Source organism: Malaclemys terrapin, chromosome 16, assembly GCF_027887155.1.
Source record: "Malaclemys terrapin pileata isolate rMalTer1 chromosome 16, rMalTer1.hap1, whole genome shotgun sequence".
Classification (NCBI taxonomy): Eukaryota; Metazoa; Chordata; order Testudines; family Emydidae; genus Malaclemys; species Malaclemys terrapin.
This window is the reverse complement of record NC_071520.1, coordinates 20,427,653-20,455,097: the sequence shown is the minus strand read 5'-3', so window position 1 is coordinate 20,455,097 and position 27,445 is coordinate 20,427,653. Positions and strand designations below refer to the sequence as shown.

Genomic DNA, 27,445 nt, shown 5'->3' with positions numbered 1-27,445 from the left:
TTAAAAATCTGCCATGCACACACGCACCCTCACTTTAATATGGAATGTTCACTCTACAAAGAAGAAAAGAAATAATAAACAGCCACATTTTATTTTTTTTGGAGTGTTGGCATGTTAGTAGGACAATACTCTGGCGTCCTATAATTGAGATTGATAAGGTGCCTCAGGACAAAGGAAGTCTACTTTTACAGCAAAATAATTTAAAAAAATCTCTAAAGGGAGAACATTTTATATTATTCGGCTCTAAGAGCTTCTGTGGTCTTGGAGCACCTATAATAAATTCTATTCGCGTATAAATTCTATTAGTCCATTGGAAAATTACCCCATGCAACTAAATATTAGTCTTAATTTGATAGCTAACCGTGCTTGTTTGTGTCTCTCGTTTTTAGTAGTCTGCCTGTAAGACAGTAAATGGTTTTAAGACTTCAGTTTGTCCAATAGATTAATAATTTATGATAGCCAGTAATGCTACTGTGCCTCTTCTGTTTTAACCCTTTTTTCAGGATTTAATTATCTGTAGCCATGGGCCTGGCCTACACTATTGAAACAACTTAAAACATAAAGCCTTCAACCATGTATATAAGTGAGAGTGGAAATTTACTTTGCACATAAATTTCATTTGAACTTGAACTGCTATAAATTATGCCTGTTCAAATATGTACATATCTGTCTGGCATTATGTAAATAATGCCAACTTTTAAATGGTCACAAGAGAACATTTTAATTGCATTGTAGTTTGTCAAGATTCATTAGGCTTTTCATTTTTGTTCTGTAGCTGTTACTGAAAATAAAAGGGGATACAAAATACCAGATTTAAAGAAGTCAAAGTTCATTCACACATTAGAATTTCTATAGGTTATTCCTTGAATGACTGAGTTTCTTAAAGCCATAGTTTCTAACGGTGTTCAAAATTAACTTTATTCCTGCTTCCTTTCTCCCTACCTGACACCTCTTAAAATGGCAAAAGAGAGAAATCAAACTAAAATCCCCCCCTCTAAACATTGGCTTTTATGTAGATTCAAAAGTTAATTCTGATGAAGAGGAGGATGACGACGATGAAGATGGCAACTACCTGCATCCGAGTCTCTTTGCGTCAAAAAAGTGCAATAGACTTGAAGAGCTTATGAAGGTAAGCCCTCTGGAGAATGGACTATCTCTTGTTCGCTTTGTAACCTATCACAGTGGGGTCCTGGTACATGACTTGGGTTGCAAGGTGCTACTGTAATACCTTTTAGTAGTAGTAGTAGTAGTAGTAGTAATTTGTATTTGACCATATTAAAACTACTGTTCTAGGTTGTAATGCTTCAAGTTGCAAGTTCTGATTTGTATACAGTACAGTCTTTGTAATGCCGTACTTCCCTTGCTTTGTTGACACAACCGGAAAAAATAGAGCCTACATATTGGTAAAAATTTTGGAATATATAACTTTTGTGCTTCAGTTTTCCTGCCTCATGCTTTCTTAATTTCCTGGACACCCTTGCTAATTGCCAAGATTGGTAGTTTGAATAGTTCTGTTCCCTCACAGCCAGCCTTCTCTATTTTATTTTATAGTGAAGTAGTTGTGCTGAAATTGTGACATACTTTTAATGACAAAAATCTTATGTCCTAAGCACAAGGTCGAGCAGCTTAAGAAGCTGGGTTGTGAAGGAGAAACTTCTCAGTCGCAGATCTGCTACAGTATCACAGTTGATTTAGAAAATTATTGGGGGGAAAATTTGCTTTTTATTTTCAAGTTAGGTTTGCCCTCTTAGGAAAATAGTTTAACATTTATTTCCTGATCACTTGAATAAAAAAATCCTACATGAACCCTGACGTGTAAATCATATTTTTAGCAGTCTACTTTTATCTTTGAGGTGTTCTGGCTTTGAATACACCTTTTAGTGTTGCATAACAATAAAGGATGGTTTCCATATTAACTATATATCAGCGATAAACAGTTCTTTAAGAGATCCTGTTCCTTCATACATTGTCTCAACTTAATGTTTTCTTTTTACACTTTAATAGAATCCCAGTATCTAATGATGGTTTAATTGAATGACTTTTTAACAATTAAGTTATCCATTTATTGTCTTATTTTTACAAGATTGTTAAGCATTTTTGTTTCCTTTATTTATTCAAGATACCTTGCTAATGGTAATGGCATAAACAGCTAAAAGAACATAATGGAGATTAATCTTTCACTTATATTTTTGAGGATGTTCAAGGGGAATGGTAAAAAAGCTAACTGGCCAATAATAAAAAACCCTATCTGGGATGATTTAGTTGGGGATTGGTCCTGCTTTGAGCAGGGGATTGGACTAGATGACCTCCTGAGGTCTCTTCCAACCCTAATCTTTCTATAAAAATACCTCATTTTCACAAGACCCACCATTGATATTTAATACTAGCTTTGATGGAATGTTACTTGTAAGGCAGCTACAGAATTCCTCATCTTACAGATTTATTTAAAAATATACAAATACAGTAACTCCTAACTTAAAGTCGTCGCAGTTAATGTTCTTTCATTGTTACGTTGCTGATCAGTTAGGGAACATGCTCATTTAAACTAACGTCATTTGGCAGCTGCCTGCTTTGTCCACTGCTTGCAGGAAGAGCAGCCCGTTGCAGCTAGCTGGTGGGGGCTTGGAACCAGGGTGGACCGGCAGCCCACCTATTAGCTCCCCCTATCAGCTTCCCGCTCCCCTAAGTTCCCTGTGCTACAGCAGCCCAGCAGGCTATCAATTGCCAGCAGTTCAGCTGTCCCTCCCCCCACTGCCATGTGCTGCTCCTGCCTTCTGCCCTGGAGTTGCTACCAGAGACTCCTGCTTGCTGTGCAGGGGGGGGAAGAGGATGGGGGCTAATGTCAGGGTGTCCCCCTCCCCCCTGCTCTTGCACCTCATTTACCCCTTCTCCATATAGAGCAGGGAGGGGACACGGCCGGAGAGAGCCATAGAGAGCTTGGGGCAGCAGCTGCTGTCTCAACTTCACAATGCACTTGAGAGTGGGTCAGCTTACTTAAAGGGGCAGTGTGCATCTCTTTTTCTCCCACACACTAGGCATGTGTCTGTCTCTGTCTGCTATGCTGTCTCCCCTCCCTCGTGTTTGTGCTGCCTTGTGTGAGAGGCTACATTAACAACGTGTTAACCCTTGAGTGCTAAGCTAAGTGCTAGTTCATCATTTAGCAGCAAGGCATTCCTTGGGAAATATCCCTCCCTCTTTCACTCTCTAACTTCACCACCTCAACCAAGCTTCAGTACTGTGAACAGTATTAAATTGTTTGTTTAAAACATAGTGTGTGTGTATATCTATATAATATATAGGTTTTTTTTGTCTGGTGAAAAAAATTTCCCTGGAACCTAACCTACCCCTCCCCCCCCCTTCCCATTAATTCTTGGGGAAATTGGATTCGCTTAACATTGTTTCACTTAAAGTTGCATTTTTCAGGAACTTAAGTACAACGTTAAGCAAGGAGTTACTGTATGCTGTTTTATCATTCTTACTGCTCACTTTCAGGTATGGTTTTGTGATAAATGTAAGACTTTTCAGCAGATTGATAGCCAGGGTGACATAAAAGGTATAAGACTTGTGTTCCGAACAGTGTGTCAGTATTTCTCTAAAGCATAACAGTGAGGCATTCTGAAGTCATTGGGGAAAGGGGGTGTTAAATTGCTGTTCTTCGTCCTCAAATTCAGAAGTTCTAAATGCTTATACTTAAAATTGTTGATCAAGTGTTAAATTGATGTCATTACAATTTTTGCAGCCTTTAAAAGTGGTGGATCCTGATCATCCACTTGCAGCACTTGTCCGCAAAGCTCAGTCTGACAATAACTCATCTACCCCACAATCAGCAGATAGTGCAGCCATACAGACATCACAGGCGGACTATCCTGCAGATTGTAAGTACATTGTGATACAAAGATTATAGTAAATGTGAGAATTGTCCTCTTTATAGATGAAAGTAATGAGAGGTGATAGTATTGATCTATCTTTCCAGATGGATAGTCCTTTTATCTAAGGGGTGGTAACTTTCCAGTGTAAGTTTTACACCAAGAACATTATTTTTCTGGTATCTTAATTAAGCCTTGAAGAGGTTCTGTTTGTTTTTATTTTGAGAGAAAACGAAATTTCTTTTATACCATATAATTCCAGCAGTCACAAATCCAGTACCTGTACCTGATTTCCTAGGGAGTGTGGGCATATGGGATCTCAAGATCAAGCCCCATGCTTTCTTGCACTGCCGTATAGTTGGTAGTAATTTATCTTGTGGGATCGCTTAATAAAGAACGGAAATTACTTGAATTTATACTAGGTCCGTAGTATATGCAGATGGGTGTCTAATAGGAATGAAACCTTTCTTTAATGTGTTCAGTATGAAATACACTAGCAATATTGCACATATACATTAGTTATGCCATCAATGTTTTAAACTTCCCACTCTTGGGTGCTCACATAGTAACAATAGAAAGAAATGCCTCTTCCCACCTCTGGACACTTCCATTCCATGGTTTCATCACCCCCTAATTGAGGTCAGTCTGGTCCACTTCATTCTGTGTAGGATTGACTAATGCATTTGAAACTACAGTTTATTTAGCATCCACCAAATTGCTTTCTGGACAAGAAAGACCAACGTGAACATCTCACACCAGGCCTCCTGTGAGCATCTCAAGCTCAGTGTCCAATTCCAGATTCAGTTCAAAGTGCTGGTGCTACTCCGCAACAAGAACTCCACTGGGTTCAGACCTACTTATTTTAGAGACAGATGAACGTATTGAGAGAGAGAGAGAGAGACTGAATGCTCTGTTAATTGCTGATGATTGAATCAGAAATGGTCAATCTTCATGCTGTCTCAGTTGCTGACATGGGCCAGTTCCATTTCCTTGTCGGTCACTCTTACCAGAGGACAAATTTCAAGGAGATTCAGAGGACAGTTACTGTTGTAAGATCAGTCATGGTACTAAATTTAATGTTACGCAAAACTCTTGGAGTTCATAACCTGTGCATGTTACTATTTTTTCTAGACTCAAAATGAGAACCACAGTAGCTGTTGCAAACAATGTACTTGTCCCACCAACAAGATACCCATTTCCTGCCGGCTGTGCTTCATGATGTTCTGGTGGACAGTCTCAGAGAACACCTGATAGGTGTACTATTTTCTCATCCTCCTGCTAGTGTTGTCACAAATGCATCTGCAACTGTTTATTTTTTTGATTGGCTAAATTGATCAGTTTGCTCAGAACATCCTAAAATGCAGTGACTGGCTATCCGCATGACCCAACTTGTTCAGTGCCTCCCAGCATAAATTTCAAGTGATTACCCTGGAAGGTATAAGAAGTACAGTTTTTTTAAAAATCTGTGCCTGAATAAGAGAGGCTTTATAAATTTGAAATAAGATCTCTTTTGAGCCTGGGAAATAGAAAACTTTGAGAGAGAAAGTTATTTATTTTGAATGTACCTATGAACAGGCAATTAGAACCTGTGAAGTGTTTTCTGTATTATCTGTCTCTCTTGATCACCTTTTGCCCATGAGTGGGACAAGATTAATCAGCTGAGAACCAGAGAATTGGCACTGTGTAAAGTTTTACCTCTCCAGTTTTCTGCTCGTTTGCCACCATAAAAACAACCAACCCTTGCTTGTTTCCCTGTAGAAACATTCTAGTTTGGAAAGGACAAATACTATCGTTCATGGCCTTCCTTATGGAACTCACTTTTTATCAGAATAGTGCAGATGTTTGTGAATATGGCACAGCTTGTTAACTACCGTCAACTACTATGATTTATTTATAAGCCTGTGGTGATTTAGGATCTGCCAAGTTTGCAAGGTGGGAGACTTTTTTGAAAGGTTGTTCAATGTATTAGAGTGAAACTACAAAATAGTTATACATGCTGCATGCTCAAAGGTAGACTATCTTACACATAAACGCTGTTTGTTATTGTGTTCCATGTTATTTGTGCTATGCTTTCGAACGGTTTTGAAGAGGTTTGAGTATTGACTTTGCTAAAGGAATCAGAATGTGAAACACTGCATAAGATTCTTTGTGTTTTGGTTTTGGTTTTATTTGATTATGGGTTGTTTGGTTTTTTTTATTCTTCCCACCCCCAACTTCCAAAAATATGGCTTTGGAGAAGAATTAGTTAATTTGCTTTCAATTCGATCTGCTTTTAGTGTAGCTCCACAAGAAATACTTACTGTAAATGCACTCTGGCAGCACTTTAATGCCAGCAAGCCTCATTAAATACTCAGCTCATTATGCTTGGTTTCCCTCTTTGATTTATTGTATACATTTAAAGAAAGCAGCTCTAACCATGGGTTGTATATGAGCATTGACTCCATCTTCCTATGATCAGTCTACTTTTCAATAGACCAAATGCACAGAGTTGCGGCCTAAATGGCTTCAAGCTTTTATCAAACAAAGTAAAGCAGTTACCCAGGTTTAAATAATTTCTGAAGTGTTTTTAGTGATCATAATGTAATTTGGTCTTTCTTGGTAGTAAAAATTATCTGGTAAATTGTTCAAAAAGGGCATAAAGCTTATATTTGCATAGTATTATAAGGATTTTTTATTGCAGCTATTGATAATTAATTTAAATTAAAATTATTTGTATTTATAAATCCCCATCCAACTTGGAAGAAATAAAACCACCAATTAAAAAAGAAAATAGCAAGGTCTTAATAGTAATTTTGGATGATTGCACTTCATATTAACTTTCTTACAAAATGGCCTTTTCTCTTTATCTCAAAATAGATAGCATAGAAATAAAAAAAAAAAATCCCACGAAAGGTGATTCTCTCCTAGGAGAGACTTTAAAAGTGAAGTCAAGTTAGAATGCAGAGCAGTAGGAGGAGATAAAATAGAATGGTGGTATAAACTATATAACTAAAGAGGAAGCGTTCTTCATTTCTGTGATAAATAGAAGACTAAGAAGGGATATGGTGAAACTAAAGCATCAAAATTAAAATGTGTAAAATAGAATAATAGTTTGATGTAATATAAAATTAACTTGTGGAACTTGGTGTTGCAAGATATTGTTGAGGGGGATAGTTTTAATCGGAAAACAGGATTACATATAGGAATAGGCATAGCATAAATTGTTGCACGAGCTAGAATTAAATTACAAAGGGCTCTTCATCTTCATATTTCTGACCATAAAATGATCTCTTGGGTGTCTCTTCATGTCATGGTATTGCTCAGTTATGTGTGTTAGTTTTTCTTAACTGTCATTAACCACTGTTTTTGGCAGTATCCTAGTAGTGCATTCTGGTGATTGCCCTGTTAACTCAGATTACTTGGGTTACTGATGTTAAAGCCTGTTAAGACATGACTATTGTTTTCTTGGTTAAGATTTTATAACTAAAGCTGTAGTGATGCATTTTTTCAAGGGGTTTATAGTGCACTCTTGGTGGTTATTCTTTCAGGCCCTGATCTTGCTGTTGACAACATTCAACAGCCCTGCGCTCATGCAAAGCATTAACTTAAGTCAGTTAAGGATTGATGTTTAAGTGTTTTGCTTTAAAATGTTGCAAGCATTTTGTAACCATCTAGGGCAAACAGTGTACTTCTATCTTATTGCTTAAAGTTTGTGAGTTGTATTTTGTCTGCTTTTGGAAGCTGACAACCCTTCAGATTGTTGATGCCATCACTTAGTAAAGAACCTTTGGGATAAATGTCTTCGCAAACTGAGCCAGTCATATGCAAGCTGCATTTAAACTGCAAATTTGTAGGCTGTTAATAACGTTATATTTTTTGGGGGGGCATTAGCTACTAATTAGTTACATTCTAAGACCTTGCCTCATCTAGTAGTTGGAAAATTTCAGATTCCCACAATACCTATATTAAAATCATCCACAGTTCTTGCACAGTATTCATTGATACAGTCATTGGACCAAATTAAACTTCTGCATAAGAGGATACAGGTTTCATTGAAGTGAAAGGGAGAGGTGCCCCTTCATGTGTACAGGATCCATTGTAGAGTTGTGCTAATCTTCATTTAAATTGTTTGCTTGTAATAAGTAGATAGGGCAAAGTAAAGGGTTACCTAAGGAGGTGGTGGAATATTCATCTTTAGAGGTTTTAAAAGCCTGGCTTGACAAAGGATGACATGATTGTTTCATGCTATCTGCACAGTAACATCATGGTAGTTTAGGATGGGTCATATCTGTGACTAGTGGTTGATGTTTCTAGAGAGGACTGAATCAGCATCCAAAACAGTTGAATCCAAATCTGGAAATTCATTTTGATGGCAGCATTCAGGCTCAAGTCTTTAATACAAGCCTAGATAGGTGTCTGGTAAATTCATTGCCTTGAGCTGATTCCTTGTGGCCTACATTCTCAAGAGTGGGTAGTGATTTGGGGAGACTAAACTTTGAGACATCTTAAAGGGTCCTAATTTTCAGAAGGCAAGTGCTTAGCATTTCTTAAATATAAGGTCCCTTTCAGCTGTTTTGGGTTTAAGCAAATGGAAACTGAGGCACTCAAAATGCCAGTTACGCTTAAATTTGTCATTTTCTATAGTTCATTTTCTTCAGCTCTCTAAGCAGGCATATTTAAAATGGCTGGGCGGTTGAGGTGAGTTAGCCACGCAAATAGTTCTGTCAAATACATCTTTTTAAGGGAGGAGCGTTCGAAGATCTGTTTCACAGTAAAGCAGCTTTTTTGCTCATTAATGAGTTGAATTTTGTACAGGTTGGAAGTTTATTTTGCAATTTTCAGATCCCCCAAAAGCAAAGTGCAGTGTACATGATGAAACGAGATGGTCTAGAGCCCTTAAATGAGCCTTTGTCGAGATTAAATAAGGAAGTAGGCAAGTAATAGAACTTGTTGCGCATTAACTGCAGGAATATTCTAGATTTGCTAATTGTTAGAAAAGAAAAAAAAATTCTATGATTGGTTTTTGGTACTTATACTTTCAGGATCCAGCTGTCATAATTGCTACTTAACAAAATCAGAACATAGCAGTGGCTTTTCCGTAAATGTAAAAAAAAATAAAAGGAACATTTTTGTTTTTATAAGTTTTTCCCATCTAAATTACATCTTTATTATGGTGTGGAGAATATATTGTATATGCTTGTGCTTAAAAGTTAGATGTTAAAAAGGTTGTGATAGGACTAATTGGGAATTTTGTTACAATTATGTCCTTCTGTGTATAAGCATTGAATCTGTTTGGCTATATCTGTACAGAATGGGTTTCTAGCTTGTCTATCAGTAATTTAGCTTAGTAAATTGCAGTGCAGTACAATTTGTTTTTCTTCAAGACATATTCATGAATTTGATGATAAATTTTAGAATCGCATCCCTCAGAAGCAAAGCAGTAACAGTTATATATTTTCCTGTAGATCGTTGTCTCAAAATCTTCTAAACCTGATGGCCAGGTAGTCAACCTTTTGCTCATCTATAGAAGCAAAGTTCCTCAGTGGTGATTTAGTACCAATAAATTCAGTGCATTTAAGATGCTGAATGTGAATCTTTTTTTCTCTTGCTATTTTTTACTGTAAGGGAATATCTGGAGATGTGATAGGCTCTCTGCTAAATCAGACATTCCCTTAAGCAGGGATGGGAGAAGTCAGATAATTAGACAATCAAGAAATGCACCAATCTTTCCATATACAGAGTATTGGATGTTAAACATTGGTCACAATTTTCAAATCTGTATCCAGTTCTAAAAATTTACACATAATCCTATTTGTATTTTGATAAGTTTTTACTAAGTCGCATCTGAAATTAGTGCATGGATGTTTTTTTCTGTTCCGATGTTTAAATTTTACAAATATCGCTGCATAGTAATTGATAGAATGCATGTTTAAAGTCAGATAAAGATTAAACTAAAATTTTGAACTTTGGGAATGTGAAATCATTGCACTGAATTTCCTTGGTTTCTAAATCTGTTAAGCAATATAACCAGCCATTGATAAATCACTAGCTAAAAGGTGTATCATTCTTACTACAGTATTTTGCGCGTATCATGAGTAAAGTTTGGGGTAAACAAGAGGGGAAGGATTGTAGAATTCCAAAACTAGACATTGCAATTTTCAGTGGTAAAATAAAGAACCTCACGGAATGACAGGAACCTCTGAATTAAAACCCTATTGAGCTAGATGGAGGTAGTTCATTTTTCCCTGCATTTGTGGAGTACCACCTTATAGAAGAACCAGAGCAGTTCTCCTGTACAGGCATGGGGCAGTGTATGAGAAGCCTGATACGCTCTCTGCATTGAAGTGAAATCAACTTTGTGGGGGTTTCATATTGTCAAAGATGGGAATTGGGGGCAGACCTGCTGAATTGAAGATTCCTCATGCTTCTACCATGTGCATTTACCTGTAGGCATCTCTCTCAACTTGAAGCCCTGGTTCTCTTTTCTGTACTTCAAAGATAACCTCTTGGATCTGAGATACAAGCCTAGCTCAGCTATTACCATTCCTATGCTAGTTCATTATGGAGATTGCATCTTGAGTTGCCATGTTTACCCCCCCCAGTTCTCTTTGGAGAATATTTGGCTTCCACTGGATGCCATTTCTTTTGCAATACCCGTTTGTTTATTCCTTGGTGCAAGACAGAATGCAAGGGACAGCTGTGGTAATTCCGCTGTTAGATTTTAAATATGGGTGAAATACAGGGCTCATGAAAATGAAGGTTTTAAAAACCTGGCTTTACAAGTATGTGCCATTCAAACTTCCTACACAGGTCTATCGATGCATCTCAAGCTTAGTGTACAGCATCACTACTTTTCTAGTCCTGAGCCTTTCTAGACCTGACCTTCACCCAAGCCATCATACATTTTGCTTTAAATAGAGACTTGAGATAAGCTTAAACCCTCTCTCCGGGTCTGAACATCTCTGAACTTTGGAGTTTGTCCTCTCTACTGTAGAGAAAAATCCACTGGCAATGGGATGAGACCAACCAACTTATTTTCACAATTGAAAATTATGCTGTTCATAACTAAACACCAGTGGCACATTCAACTGGTGTTTCATAAAAGAGGGATGCATACATCTATAATTAATAGAATAACACATTAACAGCTGTGAATTTTGTATTTTTTGTCTCTTGAGGATGAAATTATAATTTTGTTGTGCCACTAGCGCATATGAATTATGCAGGCTTTTGCAGCCCATGACAATGAGGCTATAAGCTACTGCTGAAATATTCTAAGTAGACATTCCTCTGTAAGGCATATTCCAGCTACAACCAAAAACCCTTGCAAACTTTAATATTTCAGGTTTTGTGCATGCATATATAGTTTTTAAACTAATTGTGCAAATTGTTTCTTATTCTACATGACTGGATACAAATTAAATTGTAACTTTAAGTCCAAAAGTTGGTAATGCAACTATATCTTTAATATTAAAAAGGGGGAAATTGCTTAACCAGGCAACCTGGATTTTTGGCAGTTTATGTAAACTAACATTTTACTTGTCCTGGGTAACCTGGAAAGATTCATTAATCTTTTTTCTAAAAGTATTCAGAATTAATTAAACTTTTACTAGAACTTTTCTGTATTAAAATTAATTTTATTCTAATAGTACCTCTCTGATTAATGTTCTAATTTTCTTTCCTCAAATTAAAGAAGCTGATTTTGAGTATAAAATACAAATTATTTTTCCTAATATTTACAGTGCACACATGGCTTTAATTTAGCTAAAACTTAGAAAATATTAACTTTCATGAAGAAAAATTGCATGTTAGCATGCTTTTCATGTGCCTTTAGTGGTTCACTTCACTGCTCGTGGCTATTTGGTTTCTAGTTGGCCTTGGATGTGCTCTGATACCACCTTCAATATGTCTGTCTCATTTAACCTAAATGTGTTGATGTGAACCATATTCCTTTTCTTATACCAGAAAAATAGATAAAACATTACTTGATTTGAAATATGAATCAGTGACATTCTAGTTATGGTAGCAGGGCAGAAAATCTATTTTTTTTATCATGTGCTTTTTCTTCACACTTCCTGAACTGTTGATCTTAAAACAAATGTTTTTTTTTTTTTTTTGGATTTCTTTATAGCAACAATGGCAGCCATGTATTACAGTTACTATATGCTACCCGATGGAACCTATTGCCTGGCACCTCCACCCCCAGGAATAGATGTTGCCACCTATTACAGTGCACTGCCTGCAGGGATGACTGTATCAAGCACTACAGGAGTAACATCAGTAACCTCAGTACCTCCACCTCCTGGTACTACACCTCCACCTCCCCCAGATACAACTGATTCCAACAGTGGGTTGAAATCTACTACACCTGCTCCAAGGTACCATACTTTCATGTTATATGTATATTTCCTATATTCAGCTTGAAAAAATATTGTTTTTAAGCAATTAAGGTTTAATTTTAGTTTCACTAATGTAATGGAATGCCTCTTATTGACAGTATGCAGGGGCGATGGTTAGTTCATAGTTTGGACTCAAATGTGGTCAGGAACACTACAAATACATTATACATTCCTAGAAACATAATTATTACCACACATAAAATCCATTTAAAATATTAAATGTGTTCTTTTCCTGCATGAAATTGATCCATATCTGAGGCATGTTTAATTTAGCTGTGTGACATTAAAAACATAACAAGTTAGATTGCTTGTGATTAGTTTAGACACTTGTAACAACTGTTTTTGTTTAAAGCAGCTTGGATTATGTGCACCACTACTGTATAAACCAATGTAAAATATTTTGAAACAATGTTATTAATTTGATGTATTTGTGATTGTTTCCAGAGATTCCTCAGATAACATTGGTGCAGAATATCTCATTTTTGTGAGACTAGGTGAACCAGATGATCGATTGCTTGTATGGTTTATCATAATTTATGGCTTATCATAATGAATTTTTTGCTTGAAAGCAAATATTTAATCTCTAGAAGTACATGGCAGCCCAAAGAGTGAACTTCTGTATAAAATTTTTGGTAAAGCAATAATCAAATTGAAATGTGTTCATATCTCCTATTTATAAATAATGGACTTCTGATGTTTGCAGCACAATTGCTCCAGTGGTTGCCATTATCCCACCACCTCCAGATATCCAACCTGTTATTGACAAGCTGGCTGAATATGTTGCTAGGAATGGAATTAAGTTTGAAACCAGTGTTCGTGCCAAGAATGATTTGAGGTGAGAAAGTCTTCTCTTAACTTTCATTTTATATTCTTAAAAAAAAAAAAATCAGTTGGACTGTTTATTTTATTGGCAATGCATGCATTTCTGAAGAAAAGTGTTTTAAGGAAGGTATTTGGTAATTTTTTATGTTAAAATTCAAGGGACCACTTAAAGTTAATGCTAAAACATGAATGCTAAAACTCAGAATCCAGAAGTTGTGCTTCTGAATGCATATATCCCCTGGGAATTTAGGCATAAGCTATTATATTTCAGAACACCAAATAGTGTTCCTGTGCCTGAGGTAGTGAGATGGTAAATGATTGTTGGCATTTGCTTTGTTCATGTGTATATTTCACAAATTATTTGTCCTTCTCTCTTAATAGGTTTGAGTTCCTGCAACCATGGCACCAATATAATCCTTACTATGAATTTAAGAAACAATTCTTCCTTCAAAAAGAGAGCAGTGACAGCTCTCAGGTATGTTTATGATGGGACAGGTGGTTGGGAAGGCAGATCATTTTGTTCTCTTTTGTATTCTACATTCAGAGAGTAATATGTAAAACTGATTCCTGTAGAGAGCATTTGTGTTGGGGGGAGGGACTTGGATGCCTTTTATTTCATGTAACATAAATCCATCAAATTTGTAGCTTTACTCTAGTATAGCATAAGCAAACAATGTTTGTGATGACAATGTGAAAAGTGAAACATCCTGAGAACCTTTTGAGCAAATTACGCAGCTGCTATGTGGAGATCCAAAACCCAGAGTGGCACTCTGTCCCCCATGAACCTTAGGAGCACAGCAGTAACAGTTACCTCTTCTTGCATGCCTCAGCCTGCTGTCTCTAAGGCAGCTCTTCAACCGAGAAGGTCAGTGTAATCTGGCAGCTGTCCTGATTGTTCTTAATTGAGAAGACCTGCTTCTTTCTGCGTCCCACTGAATTTCTGCTTTTGGAGAAAATACAGAACACACATGATTGAAGATAGAGAAGCAAAGTGGAAGAAGGCAAGAAAATTACAATTTTTGTGGATTTATGAAGCTTTTTGACTAAGTAGTAAATTGCCACATGAGCTGCTTCAGTATTCTCACAGGCTGTGGATATAATAGGACAGAGCAGCATGTTGAAAGTGATTCTAAAAAGGACATTTAAATTGCTCTTACCAAACTACCCAGTCAAGAACAACTTTTCCTGTCAGGCTCCTAGTAAGCTGTCTGTAGAGCAAAGGCAGCAGCCGGAGGACCCTTCCTAGAAGCAGTGATGACATCCATACAAATGAATTACTGTGCAGTAATTAAACCCAAACCCTTTCTTTAGAGCATATGGCCAAGCAGTTTGGTCTCATGACTCTCAGCAGATGCCTTTTTTTCCCTCTCTCATTAGCCGTCTACGACTGCTATAGAATCTTTCAGAACTTTGTCTTCAGATATCCTCTAACCAGAAGCTTCTTTTAAAGTGACAGTAACTTTGTACATAACTCGGTGAAGCACGTGTAAGGATTAAATATATGCATTTCTATTTTAAACTATTTTAGAGAGTTTACAGTGCAAATTCAAGGGTATGTGAGCTTGGGTTATAGAATGGCAGTATTGCAGCTAAGGAATATTCTTACTAACAAATTTTCCATTACATAGTGTAGGCTGCTCTTAAATTAGTAGACTTCGTAGGAATGAATGTGCTGCACAGTAGTTTTGTTTTAAACAATTAACTTTGGCATATAATTAGTTCATTAGTACATAAAACCATTCACAATTTGAAGATCTGCAGCTAATGGTGAGTAATGGGCAGTGTCTCTTTACTAACAGTTTCCTCCTTTTCATGGATATATATCAAATTCTTAATGTAGTTCTAACATAGTCCTATTTAATTTATTAGGTAGTGTATGCTAGTATTTATAAGGCATATTTTCTGTACTCCAGAAAATTTGTGAAATTGAAGCAATTTTCTAGGAAATTGTATCAGTTATTCTACTTGGTAAAATTTTATCTTGTGTAGTATGTTAACTTGTACTGGATTTCAGTAATGAATGAAGTGCTTTTGAAAACAATTTATTTGTAAATTATTCATAGACTATTAAAACTACAAGATTTTAATAGAAACTAATAATTTTTAGGCAAAAGTTTCTTTTCTTTAATATCCAGCTGTTCTTCATGAAGTATACTAGCAAAAGCAGTGGGCTTACATTCTATATTAGTTGCCTAGATTAATAAGAATTTATTTTAAAAAATTGTGAGGAAATGATGCATCAAAGAAAAGTGATATTAAGGATTGCCATTTAAAGTTGAAGTATTGTAACTTTCAGACCTGGTGATGAGTATAGCTAAGAAGCCAACGGAGCATGATTAAATAAGTTCCTTGAGATTTTGTGTAACTATACAAACTTTCCCCTGTGTAGTTGTGCAGATAATTCCCTTACTTTTCTAAAAGATGAAAGCTATTTGTGCTTTTAATATTATGGCTAATGGTATTTTCTTTGCATACTTTATTCATATAACCAAATATAAAGCCTTTGATGCCTGCTTCTGCATCATTTTAAATCCGCTTTTACCATTGACTTCAGCAGGTACAGGATCAAGTCCTCAATGCTATTTTATCACTCTAAACTGTTTATAGATTAGTTCATGCTTGGCCAATGAATGGCTGCAGAGGGGAGGGATGGATGAAAACCTCTGATGGCTGAAATATAAAATATGGAATGGGTCCCTCCTTAACATTTAAAATCTTTAAACAATAAGTATATTGAGAAGCAGCCAAACAATCTATTAGGGAAGGGTTATTGAAATAAAAAAGTTTTCTTTTTTGTTCATATAATTCTCAGACCCTTAAGTCTTTCAGCTCTTTTTTTTATGGAGAACACGCCAAATAGCCTTCATTTAATGTATATATTTTTACCTTGGCATTTTCCCATACCAGAATAGTTGAATCTTATGACAATAAAGCCACTTGTACTTCTAATAGTATCACCCCTGTTGAGGATTTCAAAGCATCTAGGGAGTTGCATTCTAACAGTTTAGTTCACAAATACCAATGGCAGCTCAAAGTATCCATAGTAAGAAAGAGGCTTCCTGTTTCTCTCCCCTTATTGAAGTCTGTTGCTAATTATTTCACATGCATCATTAGCGTAAAGTGTTGCACACAGCCAAAACAATTGTGCTCTAATGTGGAAAGCTCTTAAATAATTAAGCCCCAATCTGTGTTTTTAATTTCCATTTATAAGTTACTTTTTTCACTGAAATGGTTTCTTAATGACCCTGTCTTTACGTTCTGATTGAGGGGAAGGGCTGGGTGATCTTTGAGACTCAGACAGGAGGCTGTCAGACGGGTGGCCTGACAACAAGTCAAGCCAAGCTTCTGTGCTGTGACCCTACACAGATGTCTCCTCCCAGAATCAAGCAAGGAGCCACTCAGGTGGTTCCCCTTATCTCCCCTCTTACCCGCCTTCCCTCTTTTTTTGCATCCCAGTAACTTTTGTGGGAGTTATGGCAAAAACTAGTGAACAAAGGAGGTTTCAAGCTGGTAGTAGGAGGAGGAAGAGGTGCTTCTGCTTCTGCCATTGCTATTATGGAGGAGGATCCAGGTGTGCATGAAAACCAGCCCTCTTCTTGAGAGATGGTTTTGTGAATACTTCCGATCTGCCCTGAATTATTGCTAAAAGCAAGGAGCTCACTTCTTAACCCATTGCTGGTTAGTAACAACCTCACCTGATACCATCTCCCTTCAGGGGGCTTCAGAGCAAGAAGTGGTAATGATGTAGTGCTGCTGTTGATAGAGAAATAAATTGTTTTCCCTACAGCAGCAACTTGGAGTAGTTTAAAGTCACTGACTAGCTCCCCCATGATCTTTGTCAAAGAATGTATAAATACCAATTAAGAATTATTAAACAGGATATTGTATGTTAGAAGTGGCATGACCTTTCATTCTGATCATTGTAAATGGTCTTCATTGATTCTGCTGAAGGCCCCCCGAGGATCTTGAGACCAAGAATAATTCAAATTCGAGGGAGGGTAGCTTTGGGCATTAGTTTTGAAACTGCAAATCCTTAAAAAAATAGCTGAAGTAACGCTACTGGCAAAACAAAGAAATTAATGGAAAACCATTATTCTTTTCAATCATCCCATATTATTTAGGCATTGCAGGCAATTTGTATGTGTAATTTGTGGCTTTATATGTGTAATTTAATATGATATATTCAGAATTAACCAGGAACAGCAGAATGCCTCTATATTCACTCATATTTTTTCACTGTTTAAACCTTTCATACATTTTTAATGCATTGTTTGTGGTTATTAAGTTGTTTAGATTTTACTTTAAGTTCAAAAAAACCCAAAGAAACATTAGGTCTGTTTATTACCAGCAGGGTTACTGATGTATATTGCAGCTAATCGGGCTACTCTTTTGAAATGGCTGGAAGATTTCCAGCGCCATCATATTACAGCCATTTTGTCCAGAGCTAATATTATAAAATTCAATCTGTTGGACAGCATGAAGTGAGAATTATATGTATAACAAATAAGTTATATGTTGGGTATCATCTAAGCAAAATTGTTGGTAAATTGACTTTTATAGTGGTTCTAATTTACATACTTGTTGGAGAGGAGTGAGGGAATGGGTTTTAGATAATATCTTACAATTAAGACACGCAAATCTAGTTTCTGTTCTGTTAAATTAGTGAAGAGCATATATTTTGTAGTAATTGTACTTGATGAAATGTTACAAAAAAATAGATAAAATATTTGACTGCAATTTCTCTAGTTGAGGGGAAAATCTTATGCAACATGCATCCGTTCTTTCAAAGAAAAAGTGGAAAAAATGTGTTTTCTCTACGTATAATTGATTTTGTATTGAAAAGTTCAGCTCTCTCAAAAATGTTTGTTTCCTTTTCATAGATTCATAGACTCTAGGACTGGAAGGGACCTCGAGAGGTCATCAAGTCCAGTCCCTTGCCCTCATGGCAGGACCAAATACTATCTAGACCATCCCTGATAAATGTCTATCTAACCTACTCTTAAATATCTCCAGAGATGGAGATTCCACAACCTCCCTAGGCAATTTATTCCAGTGTTTAACCACCCTGACAGGAACTTTTTCCTAATGTCCAGCCTAAACCTCCCTTGCTGCAGTTTAAGTCCATTATTTCTTGTTCTATCCTTAGAGGTTATGATGAACAAATTTTCTCCCACCTCCTTATGACACCCTTTTAGATTCCTGAAGACTGCTATCATGTCCCCGCTCAGTCTTCTCTTTTCCAAACTAAACAAACCCAGTTCTTTCAGCCTTCCTTCATAGGTGATGTTCTCTAGACCTTTAATCATTCTTGTTGCTCTTTTCTGGACCCTCTCCAATTTCTCCACATCTTTCTTGAACTGCGGTGCCCAGAACTGGACACAATACTCCAGTTGAGGCCTAACCAGCGCAGAGTAGAGCGGAAGAATGACTTCTCGTGTCTTGCTCACAACACACCTGTTAATACATCCCAGAATCATGTTTGCTTTTTTTGCAACAGCATCACACTGTTGACTCATATTTAGCTTGTGGTCCACTATAACCCCTAGATCCCTTTCTGCCGTACTCCTTCCTAGACAGTCTCTTTCCATTCTGTATGTGTGAAACTGATTTTTCCTTCCTAAGTGGAGCACTTTGCATTTGTCTTTGTTAAACTTCATCCTGTTTACCTCAGCCCATTTCTCCAATTTGTCCAGATCATTTTGAATTATGACCCTGTCCTCCAAAGCAGTTGCAGTCCCTCCCAGTTTGGTATCATCCGCAAACTTAATAAGCGTACTTTCTATGCCAATATCTAAGTCGTTGATGAAGATATTGAACAGCGCCGGTCCCAAAACAGACCCCTGCGGTACCCCACTCGTTATGCTTTTCCAGCAGGATTGGGAACCATTAATAACAACTCTCTGAGTACGGTTATGCACCCACCTTATAGTAGCCCCATCTAAATTGTATTTGTCTACTTTATCGATAAGAATATCATGCAAGACCGTATCAAATGCCTTACTAAAGTCTAGGTATACCACATCCACAGCTTCACCCTTATCCACAAGACTCGTTATCCTATCAAAGAAAGCTATCAGATTGGTTTGACATGATTTGTTCTTCACAAATCCATGCTGGCTGTTCCCTATCACCTTACCACCTTCCAAGTGTTTGCAGATGATTTCCTTAATTACTTGCTCCATTATCTTCCCTGGCACAGAAGTTAAACTAACTGGTCTGTAGTTTCCTGGGTTATTTTTATTTCCCTTTTTATAGATGGGCACTATGTTTGCCCTTTTCCAGTCTTTTGGAATCCCTCCTGTCTCCCATAATTTTCCAAAGATAATAGCTAGAGGCTCAGATACCTCCTCTGTTAGCTCCTTGAGTATTCTAGGATGCATTTCATCAGGCCTTGGTGACTTGCAGGCATCTAACCTTTCAGAAAGGTTAGGTGGATTTTCATATATATATAATATATGAAATTTATTTAATTTGTCCTGCATCCTTCTATTATATAGTAAAGAACACTGAATAAGTGAAAGGGTCAAGAAAGAGGCAGTGTACATGAACAAAATAAGTCTGCTTCAACAACAGTCTTAGTATGAAACATTTTTGACCACCTTGCATAGGCAGCAGTTAATGAAAGTCGCATTAATTTGCTATTCTTTAACATCTATATTCAGAGGAAACAGGTTATAAAGCCCTTGCCTGTCCTTCTGAGAAACTGAATACATGTGTTGACAAAGTAGAGAGAGACATTTGGGGTTATGTGTATTTGGATTTTTTTTCTTCCATTTCTCTAGTGTTCCTGGGTAGCTCCTCTGGAAGTGGTGAAGAAAAATATGTTGACTTGATTCCTCACTCTAGTTATTGCAGTGGGACAACAAGAGAATGCTAAACACTTGCTATTCATTTCATTCAAGGTGTAGGCAAAAGTAATTACTGTAAATTACAAAGTTTACATTTATGTTGCTATTCAAACTGATATATTTTGGAGACTAGACCTCCCTGTTTAGCATTGTGAGGCTTAACAAATTTTTATAAGTAGTTTAGATATCACTGGATGTACAACCGACATTATTCTCCTCAAAACTCCCCTCTGCATCCCAATCGAGAAAGGTGTAAAGCAAGGAGATACGATTTCACCGAAATTTTTCACCGCCTGTCTCAAAATGGTTCTGAACAAGATCAATTGGAGTGGTGTTCACATAAACGGAGAACGATTATCTCATCTCAGATTTGCAGACGACATTGTACTAATTGCCAAAAGCACCAACCAACTGCAGAGCATGCTATGAAGACTCAACAAGAAAAGCAGTCAGGTGGGCCTGAAAACGAACTGCTGCAAAACGAAATACATGCAATCAGATGTCTTACGAAAATCCCGAATAACGAACAGGAGAAGAAATCGAAGAAGTGGAACAGTACATATATATTTTGGCCAAGAAGTTAATATGCACCAAGACCTGAACGGAGAACTCTTGCAAAGGATTCGGGCAGGATGGTGTACGTTTAATTCCATCAAGGACACCTCAAAGGAAAAATCGACAAGACCAGACGTACAAATATCTTCAATTCAACAGTGCTTCCAGCCATGCTGTATGGCAGTGAAATGTGGGACTGACGAAGAGAGAAGAGCATTGGCTGTTGGTAGCTGAAAGGGCAATTGAACGAGCTATGTTGGGAATTTCCCTTCTGGATCACATCCCAGATGACATGATCAGAGAACGCAGCGGTGTGAAAGATACCATCGTGGAAAGCAGATATAACAAGATGCGATGGGCGGGCCACACAGCACGGCTCACAGACAATAGGTGGACCGCAATGATTGCTGAGTGGTACCCGCAAGAACAGAAAAGACTACCAGGTCAGCCTCCAAGAAGATGGGAAGATGACATTGTTAAACGTTTCGGAGGAATGTGGAGAAGAAAGGCAAGAGTGCGAGAAGAATGGCGGACGTGTTGTGATCGGCGCAGTCTTAACAACAGCTGAAGACCGACTGATCCAGGTGATCCGGGTGAAGATATCATTTGAGAAATATATTTTTACTTATAAGTCAGAATATCAATAGTCATGACAGAACACTCAGTGTGATGAGAGGAGCCAAGACTTGGAAACTTTCCCCAGTGCCTGTTAGCATTAACATTTCAAATGACCTTTGCTCTCAGGTTTCCTAAAGACCATGTATATTTAAATTCCTTGAGACATCTTCATTCACCAATCATTTCTATCTCAAATTAGTTGTCTTCCCTGAATAATTAATTCTGCCCTTCTCCACTTCATGGGAAGGCATTCTTAACAAATAATCTAAGGTCTATCTCTGGCTGTGTTTTTCTTTTCTCTTGCAATAGATATAAAGTTATTTACACCTGATTTAGCTCATGGAGCTGCATGCCATAAACCAACTTAAATTCTAATGATGTCACTAACTGTATCAGATAAAAGAGAAACTGAATTTGCAAATCTTTCATTTCTGAAATGTCGATATAAAATCAAAGGATTTTTATCCTTCAGCTCTTTTTATATTTAGAAAATATAAAAAATTATATTTATTTTATGTCATCATAAAAATGTTAACACTGCTGTTATATGGCACTGTCAAGTGTTTACCTTCAGCTTTTATTTTATAATGTTGTAAACGTTAAGTTGAATGAAATATTTCCATAATTTTCTGGAAAACTCACTCTTTTACTTGGAGAGAGAATCTGATAACTCATAAAGATAAACAAACTGAAACTGCACGAAAAATAGGTGGAATAGAACAGGCATCAACCTATTTATTAAGTTTTTGTACACATGAGAAACCGGGTCTGTTACTGCATATCTATTGACAAATTGCTATAATTTGTTTACATTTAGGAAAGCTGGTGAGAATATTTTCAGTTAAGTTCAATTTTGTTGAAATGTGCAGTTTCATCAAAGCTGAGATGTATTAGCTTTCATTGGGAAGCTTTTTTGGTTCATGGCTCTCTGGTGACTTCTAGAGAGAGAGACTCAAATCAAAAAGCTCATGTTCTTCTGAATATTGTCCTTATGGGTGCTCCACTTCAGGAGTGCGTGCATCCCCTGCATTTTTGATCGGAGTCTTTTGGTAGTAGTGTTCATTTTCCCCCTGTGAAAGTGACCCATACTATGGATATATAGAATTGCACAGGCAAACCACCCTTGGTTTCTTCTCAACTGCCTTCAGCCTGATACGGAGGGTTGAGCATGACCGCTTCATGTTTACTTAGCGTAGTTTACATAGTGGTATGCAGTTTAGTTTGGGGTTGTCGTTTCCCCTCTGTTTGTGTTTCACCATTTGAGGGGTTATTTTGGACTTTTTGTCTCTGGGGTATGCCAAGTTCCCCAGGCTTTAAAAGTTGTCTTTCCTATGGGGAAGCTATCCCAGTTAGAGGTGTACATTTTTTGGGTCTTCATTGTTTGGGAGATCCCATATACCGGCAAAATATAAGATCTGCTCCTCATTCAAAAGTAGATCTTGTGAGAACAAGGAAATAAAATTCGAGCTCTTGATGACTAATCAAGCTCTAAGACCAGCTTCTGACCCTGGATCCAAGAGCTATCTTGTACACCAGCTTCTGAGCGCACTTTGTTCCCCGTCTACCTCTGGGTCCCAGTCACTGAGCGCTGGGGGAGGTAGCTGGAGGTGGGTCTGATTTCCCCTTGAGAGTGGCCATGCATGGGAAGAGTAAGTCCTGTCCCTTCCTAGCCCAACCATGAGTAGCAGCTAGGAGCTCCTGGCTGGGGCGCTCCCTGCAGCATGTGGGAGATCAGACCCACCTCCACCTACGACTGCAGAAGTGCCGCAGATGCTGCCTTCAGAGTCCAGCTCTAAAGGCAGCGCAGAAGTGGGTCGGCAATCACGCAACCCCCCTACAACAGCCTCGTGACCCACCATGACCCCTTTTTGGGTGGGGATCCCCATGATTACAACACTGAAATTTCAGATGTAAACATCTGAAAATGTGAAATTGACTAATTTTAATACCCTCTGGCCCTGAAATTGACCCTGAATTTGGTAGGGCCCTACCCATCATCTGAGACTGCAATGCCCCCACTACTTCCCTTGGTAGTTGACTTCAGGCAGTTACAGGAGCTGATGAAACGCCTTTAATAGCGGTCCAGGATTCCTTTTGTAAACTGGATGTTTTACATACTTCTGTACATATGGCCCGCCATGTCAATAAAACTATGCTATAGCCTACCAATACCATCTAGCAGACTCCACCTACATCACCTCCTACTTGTAAACTTGCTAACAAAAAACAGTGTGTCAGCTCCGGTTTCAGAGTTTTATTTTCACATCCAACATCGAATTCCCAGGTAGTGGATGCAGTTTTATGAACATGGTAGACAACACAATACTAAGTCTACCTCTTATCACAGAAACCGGCTTGACTTTGGTCGTAAAAGTTATTCCTCTGAAACATTACAGTTCAGATCAGTGAATCATCAAGCGCTTACGTCAAAATATGACTATCTGAATTACAGTGAGTTTAACGGCTTTATGGAACTTTTACCAGAGAATCCACATGAACAATTGAAGACCATGAAGTGCAACTCTTAGCAAAAACACTATTGCAGGGCTCCTTAGATGTAGCCTGTACTGCAGCCTGGACCGTTGCCACTGTGATCATGATGCGACAAGCATCTTGACTCCAGTCGTCCTTCACTAGGGAGTTAGAGTACTGCAGAGGACCTTCCCTTTGATAGTCACTATGTACAGGTGGCTCACTTGACATCTTGAAGGATTTGAGGGCCATGCACAAGTCCCTCAGATTTTTTTACGCCTGTAGATAAGAGAATGTAGCAGGTCTCAAATAGCACAGAGATCTCACCCAGTTCACTTTTCTAATTTCCGTAGACCACCTGAACCACCAGCTAAGAGACAAGGTATTCAAAAAAGTCAGCTGCTGCTGCTACCAATTCATCTCAGCCACCCATGTTGTCTAAACGTTTGGCATTTGATGGTTTGGTCAAGAATCTGAACCTTCTGCTTGATACCATTCTTCGCCCTCCCCCCGGACACTTTCCTGTTTTCAGTCTTCATGGGGAAGAACAACATCTGATGTATGGATGCTGGAGGTCATGACATCTGGTTATTCTGTCTTTCACCTCCATTCCTTTCTCATATTCCCTTTTCCCTGTCCTTTTTCAGGGACCTATCTCACAATGAGTTGCTGAGATAGGAAGTCACCTCCCTTCTATGCTCTCTTCCACTAATCAGAGCCAAATCTGTCAAGATAGTGACACTGTGGCCTGTATGTTTTTCATCAATTGTCAGAGTGGGGTGTGCTCAGTCTCTCTCTCTCCCTGGAATTGATACATAGCTAACCAGATAGTCATTTCAGCGTCTTATGTTCTGCATATATAGAACACCATGACTGATGACCTCAGCAGATGCTTCTTCTAGAATTGTGAATGGGAGGTGGAGTCACAATTCCTCAAAATATTTCTAACCTGGGGGTTTCCAAAAGTGGACCTTTTTACCATCACAGCCAGTGCAGTGTGCAAGAAGCTCTGCTTGAGAGGTGGACTTTGTCCTCAATCACTAGGAGATGCTGTCCTCATTTCATGACTGAAGCTTATCCACCAACACTCTTGCTCTTGACAGTTCTCAATGAGATCAAGCAAGACACGGTCTTTTTGATTACACTGACTAGGTTTGGTATCCTTACCTAGTTTGATTCACTTCTCGTCCATCACTGAGACTTCCAAACAGTCGCCACCTGTTGTCTCAGGAGAACACTCAGGCCCTTCATTCCAGTTTGGATGCTATGTGATTCTAAGTGTGGCTTCTAGATGGTTCTCAGTGACAGGGATTGCCCATTCAACAGAGGTACAGTAGGTATTGTTTAATAGCAGAAAGATTGCTACAAGAAATACCTTCAGAAATGGAAGAGATTTCACCATTGGTGTACCGATCATCAAGTCTCTCCTGTTCGCTTTTCCCTTGCCACTATCCTGGATTACCTGGTAGAATTAAAAACATCAGGTCTCACTGTGAGTTCCATTGAAGTTCGCTTGGTGATCATAACAGTTTTTCACTCTGTGCAAGGTTTTCAATCTCTGCTAACCCCACAATGTCAAGATTCCTTAGAGGACTGATGAATCTTTTTCCACAGATTAGACAGCCTATTCCAGTATGGAACTTGAACCTTATCCTTAATTGCCTCAACCAATCCAGTGCTGTGTTTGAATCGAAGTAAATATTAACTCTAGTTAAAGCAGAAAGCTGCTATGCTTTTGTCTCTTTAAAGGAGCAGTGTACCTCATTACTTCTCTGAATGTTCCAGGTAAGGACTGGACATTTCAGGGAAGACTGTTTTGGGGAAATTTGGGTGGTGGGTGTGCTGGTCTCTAGCCAAGTGAGCCCAGAGTGTGACTGTAGTGTAACAAGTAGGTTGCTGGAGTCAAAGTTGCTGAAACTGACCTGCTGTGCGTGCGCGCGCACACACACACACACACACACACACACACACACACACACACACACACTCTGCATGTTTTCTGTTGGTGTCTGAGCTGTGAGCCACAGCAGCAGAGCATTTAAGGTTCCAGGTAGTATGTGATACAACCTCTCAGTGGTCTGCAGTGCACCCCGAATTGGAACATTGGCATAGTTGTTATTGGGGCATTTAGTGTACTGCATGAAGTACACTGCAAGTTGTGTATGTGGGTGAAATGATAGTCCCTACACTCTCGAATGAACTCACACAAAAAAAAGACAAAAACACCATATCACCCATGGGTGAACACTTTTCTCATAACCATGGCTCTATATCTGTTCTTGGTCCTCATTCTCCAAGGAAACCTTCAAAAGACTAGCCTGGGAGCTTAAATTGATAACTTTACAAGATACTAAAAATTGTGGACTTAATAAAGACACTGGATTTATGGCTTATTACCACAATCTGTAACCCACTGACCCTCCTTTTTTCTGTGACTGCAGAGGTGTTAACTGGCCACTTCACCTTGTGTGAATTTCTCTCTTACAACTTATGGAAAACAATTCAACCTTGTATTTCACTTTGGCACTCAGTGGCCTGTTCTACACTATGAATTTACTTAGGTATGGCTTGTCTCTCGGAGGGTGAAAAATTCCTGTGAAACATAGCTATACCAACTTAACCCCTGGTGTAGGCAGTGCCAGATTGGCAGAAGAATTCTGTCAACCTAGCTACGACCTCTTGAGGAGGTGAATTATCTACATTGATGGGAGAATTCCTCCCATTGGTGTAGGTACTGTCTATGCTGATGTGCTACAGTGGCACAGCTGTGCTGCTGTAACATTTTATGTGTGGACATATCCTGAGTACCTTTCTCAGACCTGAAGAAGAATTCTGAGTAAACTCAAAAGCATGTCTTGTTCACCAACAGAAGTTGATTCAGTAAAAGATAATTACCTCACCCACCTTGTCTTTCTGAGTTTCAGACCTTTCATCTCCTGATTTTGATTTTTTTTTTCCTGAAACCACATCAGACTAGGCAGGAAGCTTGGATGTCAGAAGGGCACTAGACTTCTATTTGGACAGAACCAAACCATTCAGAAAATTTTCCACAGTCTCCACCCACAGACTTTCAGGTTGGATTTCGGGGCATATTGCCATGTTATGAGTCTGTCAGCATTCAGTCTCCATCTGAAGTGCTAGCCCATTCTATGAGGTCTCAATTTATCTGTATGACAACTTGGATTTCAGTACATACATTCTCCACACACTGTGCTTTGGTTCATGCCTCTAGATTAGATGCTGCAGTGGGCAATGCAGTTCTGTCTTCAGTATTAGACTCCGCTCCAAAGCACCCTCCTTCCTGTTGGGATACTGCTTGGCAGTCTCCAGAAGTGGAGTACCTTTAGGGACACTACTCAAAGAAAGAGAGGTTACTCACCATGTGCAGTGACTGGAATTTGAGATGTGTACACCTTCGGGTGCTCCACTACCCACTCACTCCTGCCTCATTTCCTCTGTGGGACTTTGTGGTAGAGCAGGTACAGAAGGGTGGTTCGCCCACGCAGCCCTATACATTCTCAGTATGTGGAATGAGGCTGTATGGCCTTCATGTGCAGGCTGAATGGGCACTTCTACTGAAAACCTCCGATTGAAGGCACGGGAGGCTCATGCACAACTTAAGTGGAGTACCCTCAGGGGGACACACTTTGAAGAACATCAATTCCTGCACAAGATGAGTAACCTCTCCTTTTTGATTAAAAATTTCTTTTGACAGAATTCCATGTCACCAAAGCTTCAAAAGGTATTGTTTTTGTTATAATGCAGAACAACAACAAATTGCTGCAAAATGGAATTTTCATCCTCTGCAGAGCTCTAACATTTAATTCGGACTAGTGTACTAACTTAAAGAACAGTGGAGTGGTATCATGTATGGGATAGTTCATTT

General features: G+C 38.4%; 1 protein-coding gene across 7 annotated transcripts in view; it reads left to right on the top strand.

Annotated features, from left to right (window-relative positions):
• Positions 1-27,445, top strand: part of SFSWAP (splicing factor SWAP) — a 108,260-nt gene that overhangs the window by 18,091 nt on the left and 62,724 nt on the right. For all 7 annotated transcript variants that reach the window (XM_054006871.1, XM_054006872.1, XM_054006870.1 and 4 more), the window contains exons 6-10: positions 1,017-1,129; positions 3,740-3,875; positions 11,977-12,223; positions 12,948-13,079; positions 13,448-13,541. In XM_054006871.1, the coding sequence (XP_053862846.1) occupies positions 1,017-1,129; positions 3,740-3,875; positions 11,977-12,223; positions 12,948-13,079; positions 13,448-13,541 (722 nt within the window). The remainder of the gene's footprint in view (positions 1-1,016; positions 1,130-3,739; positions 3,876-11,976; positions 12,224-12,947; positions 13,080-13,447; positions 13,542-27,445) is intronic.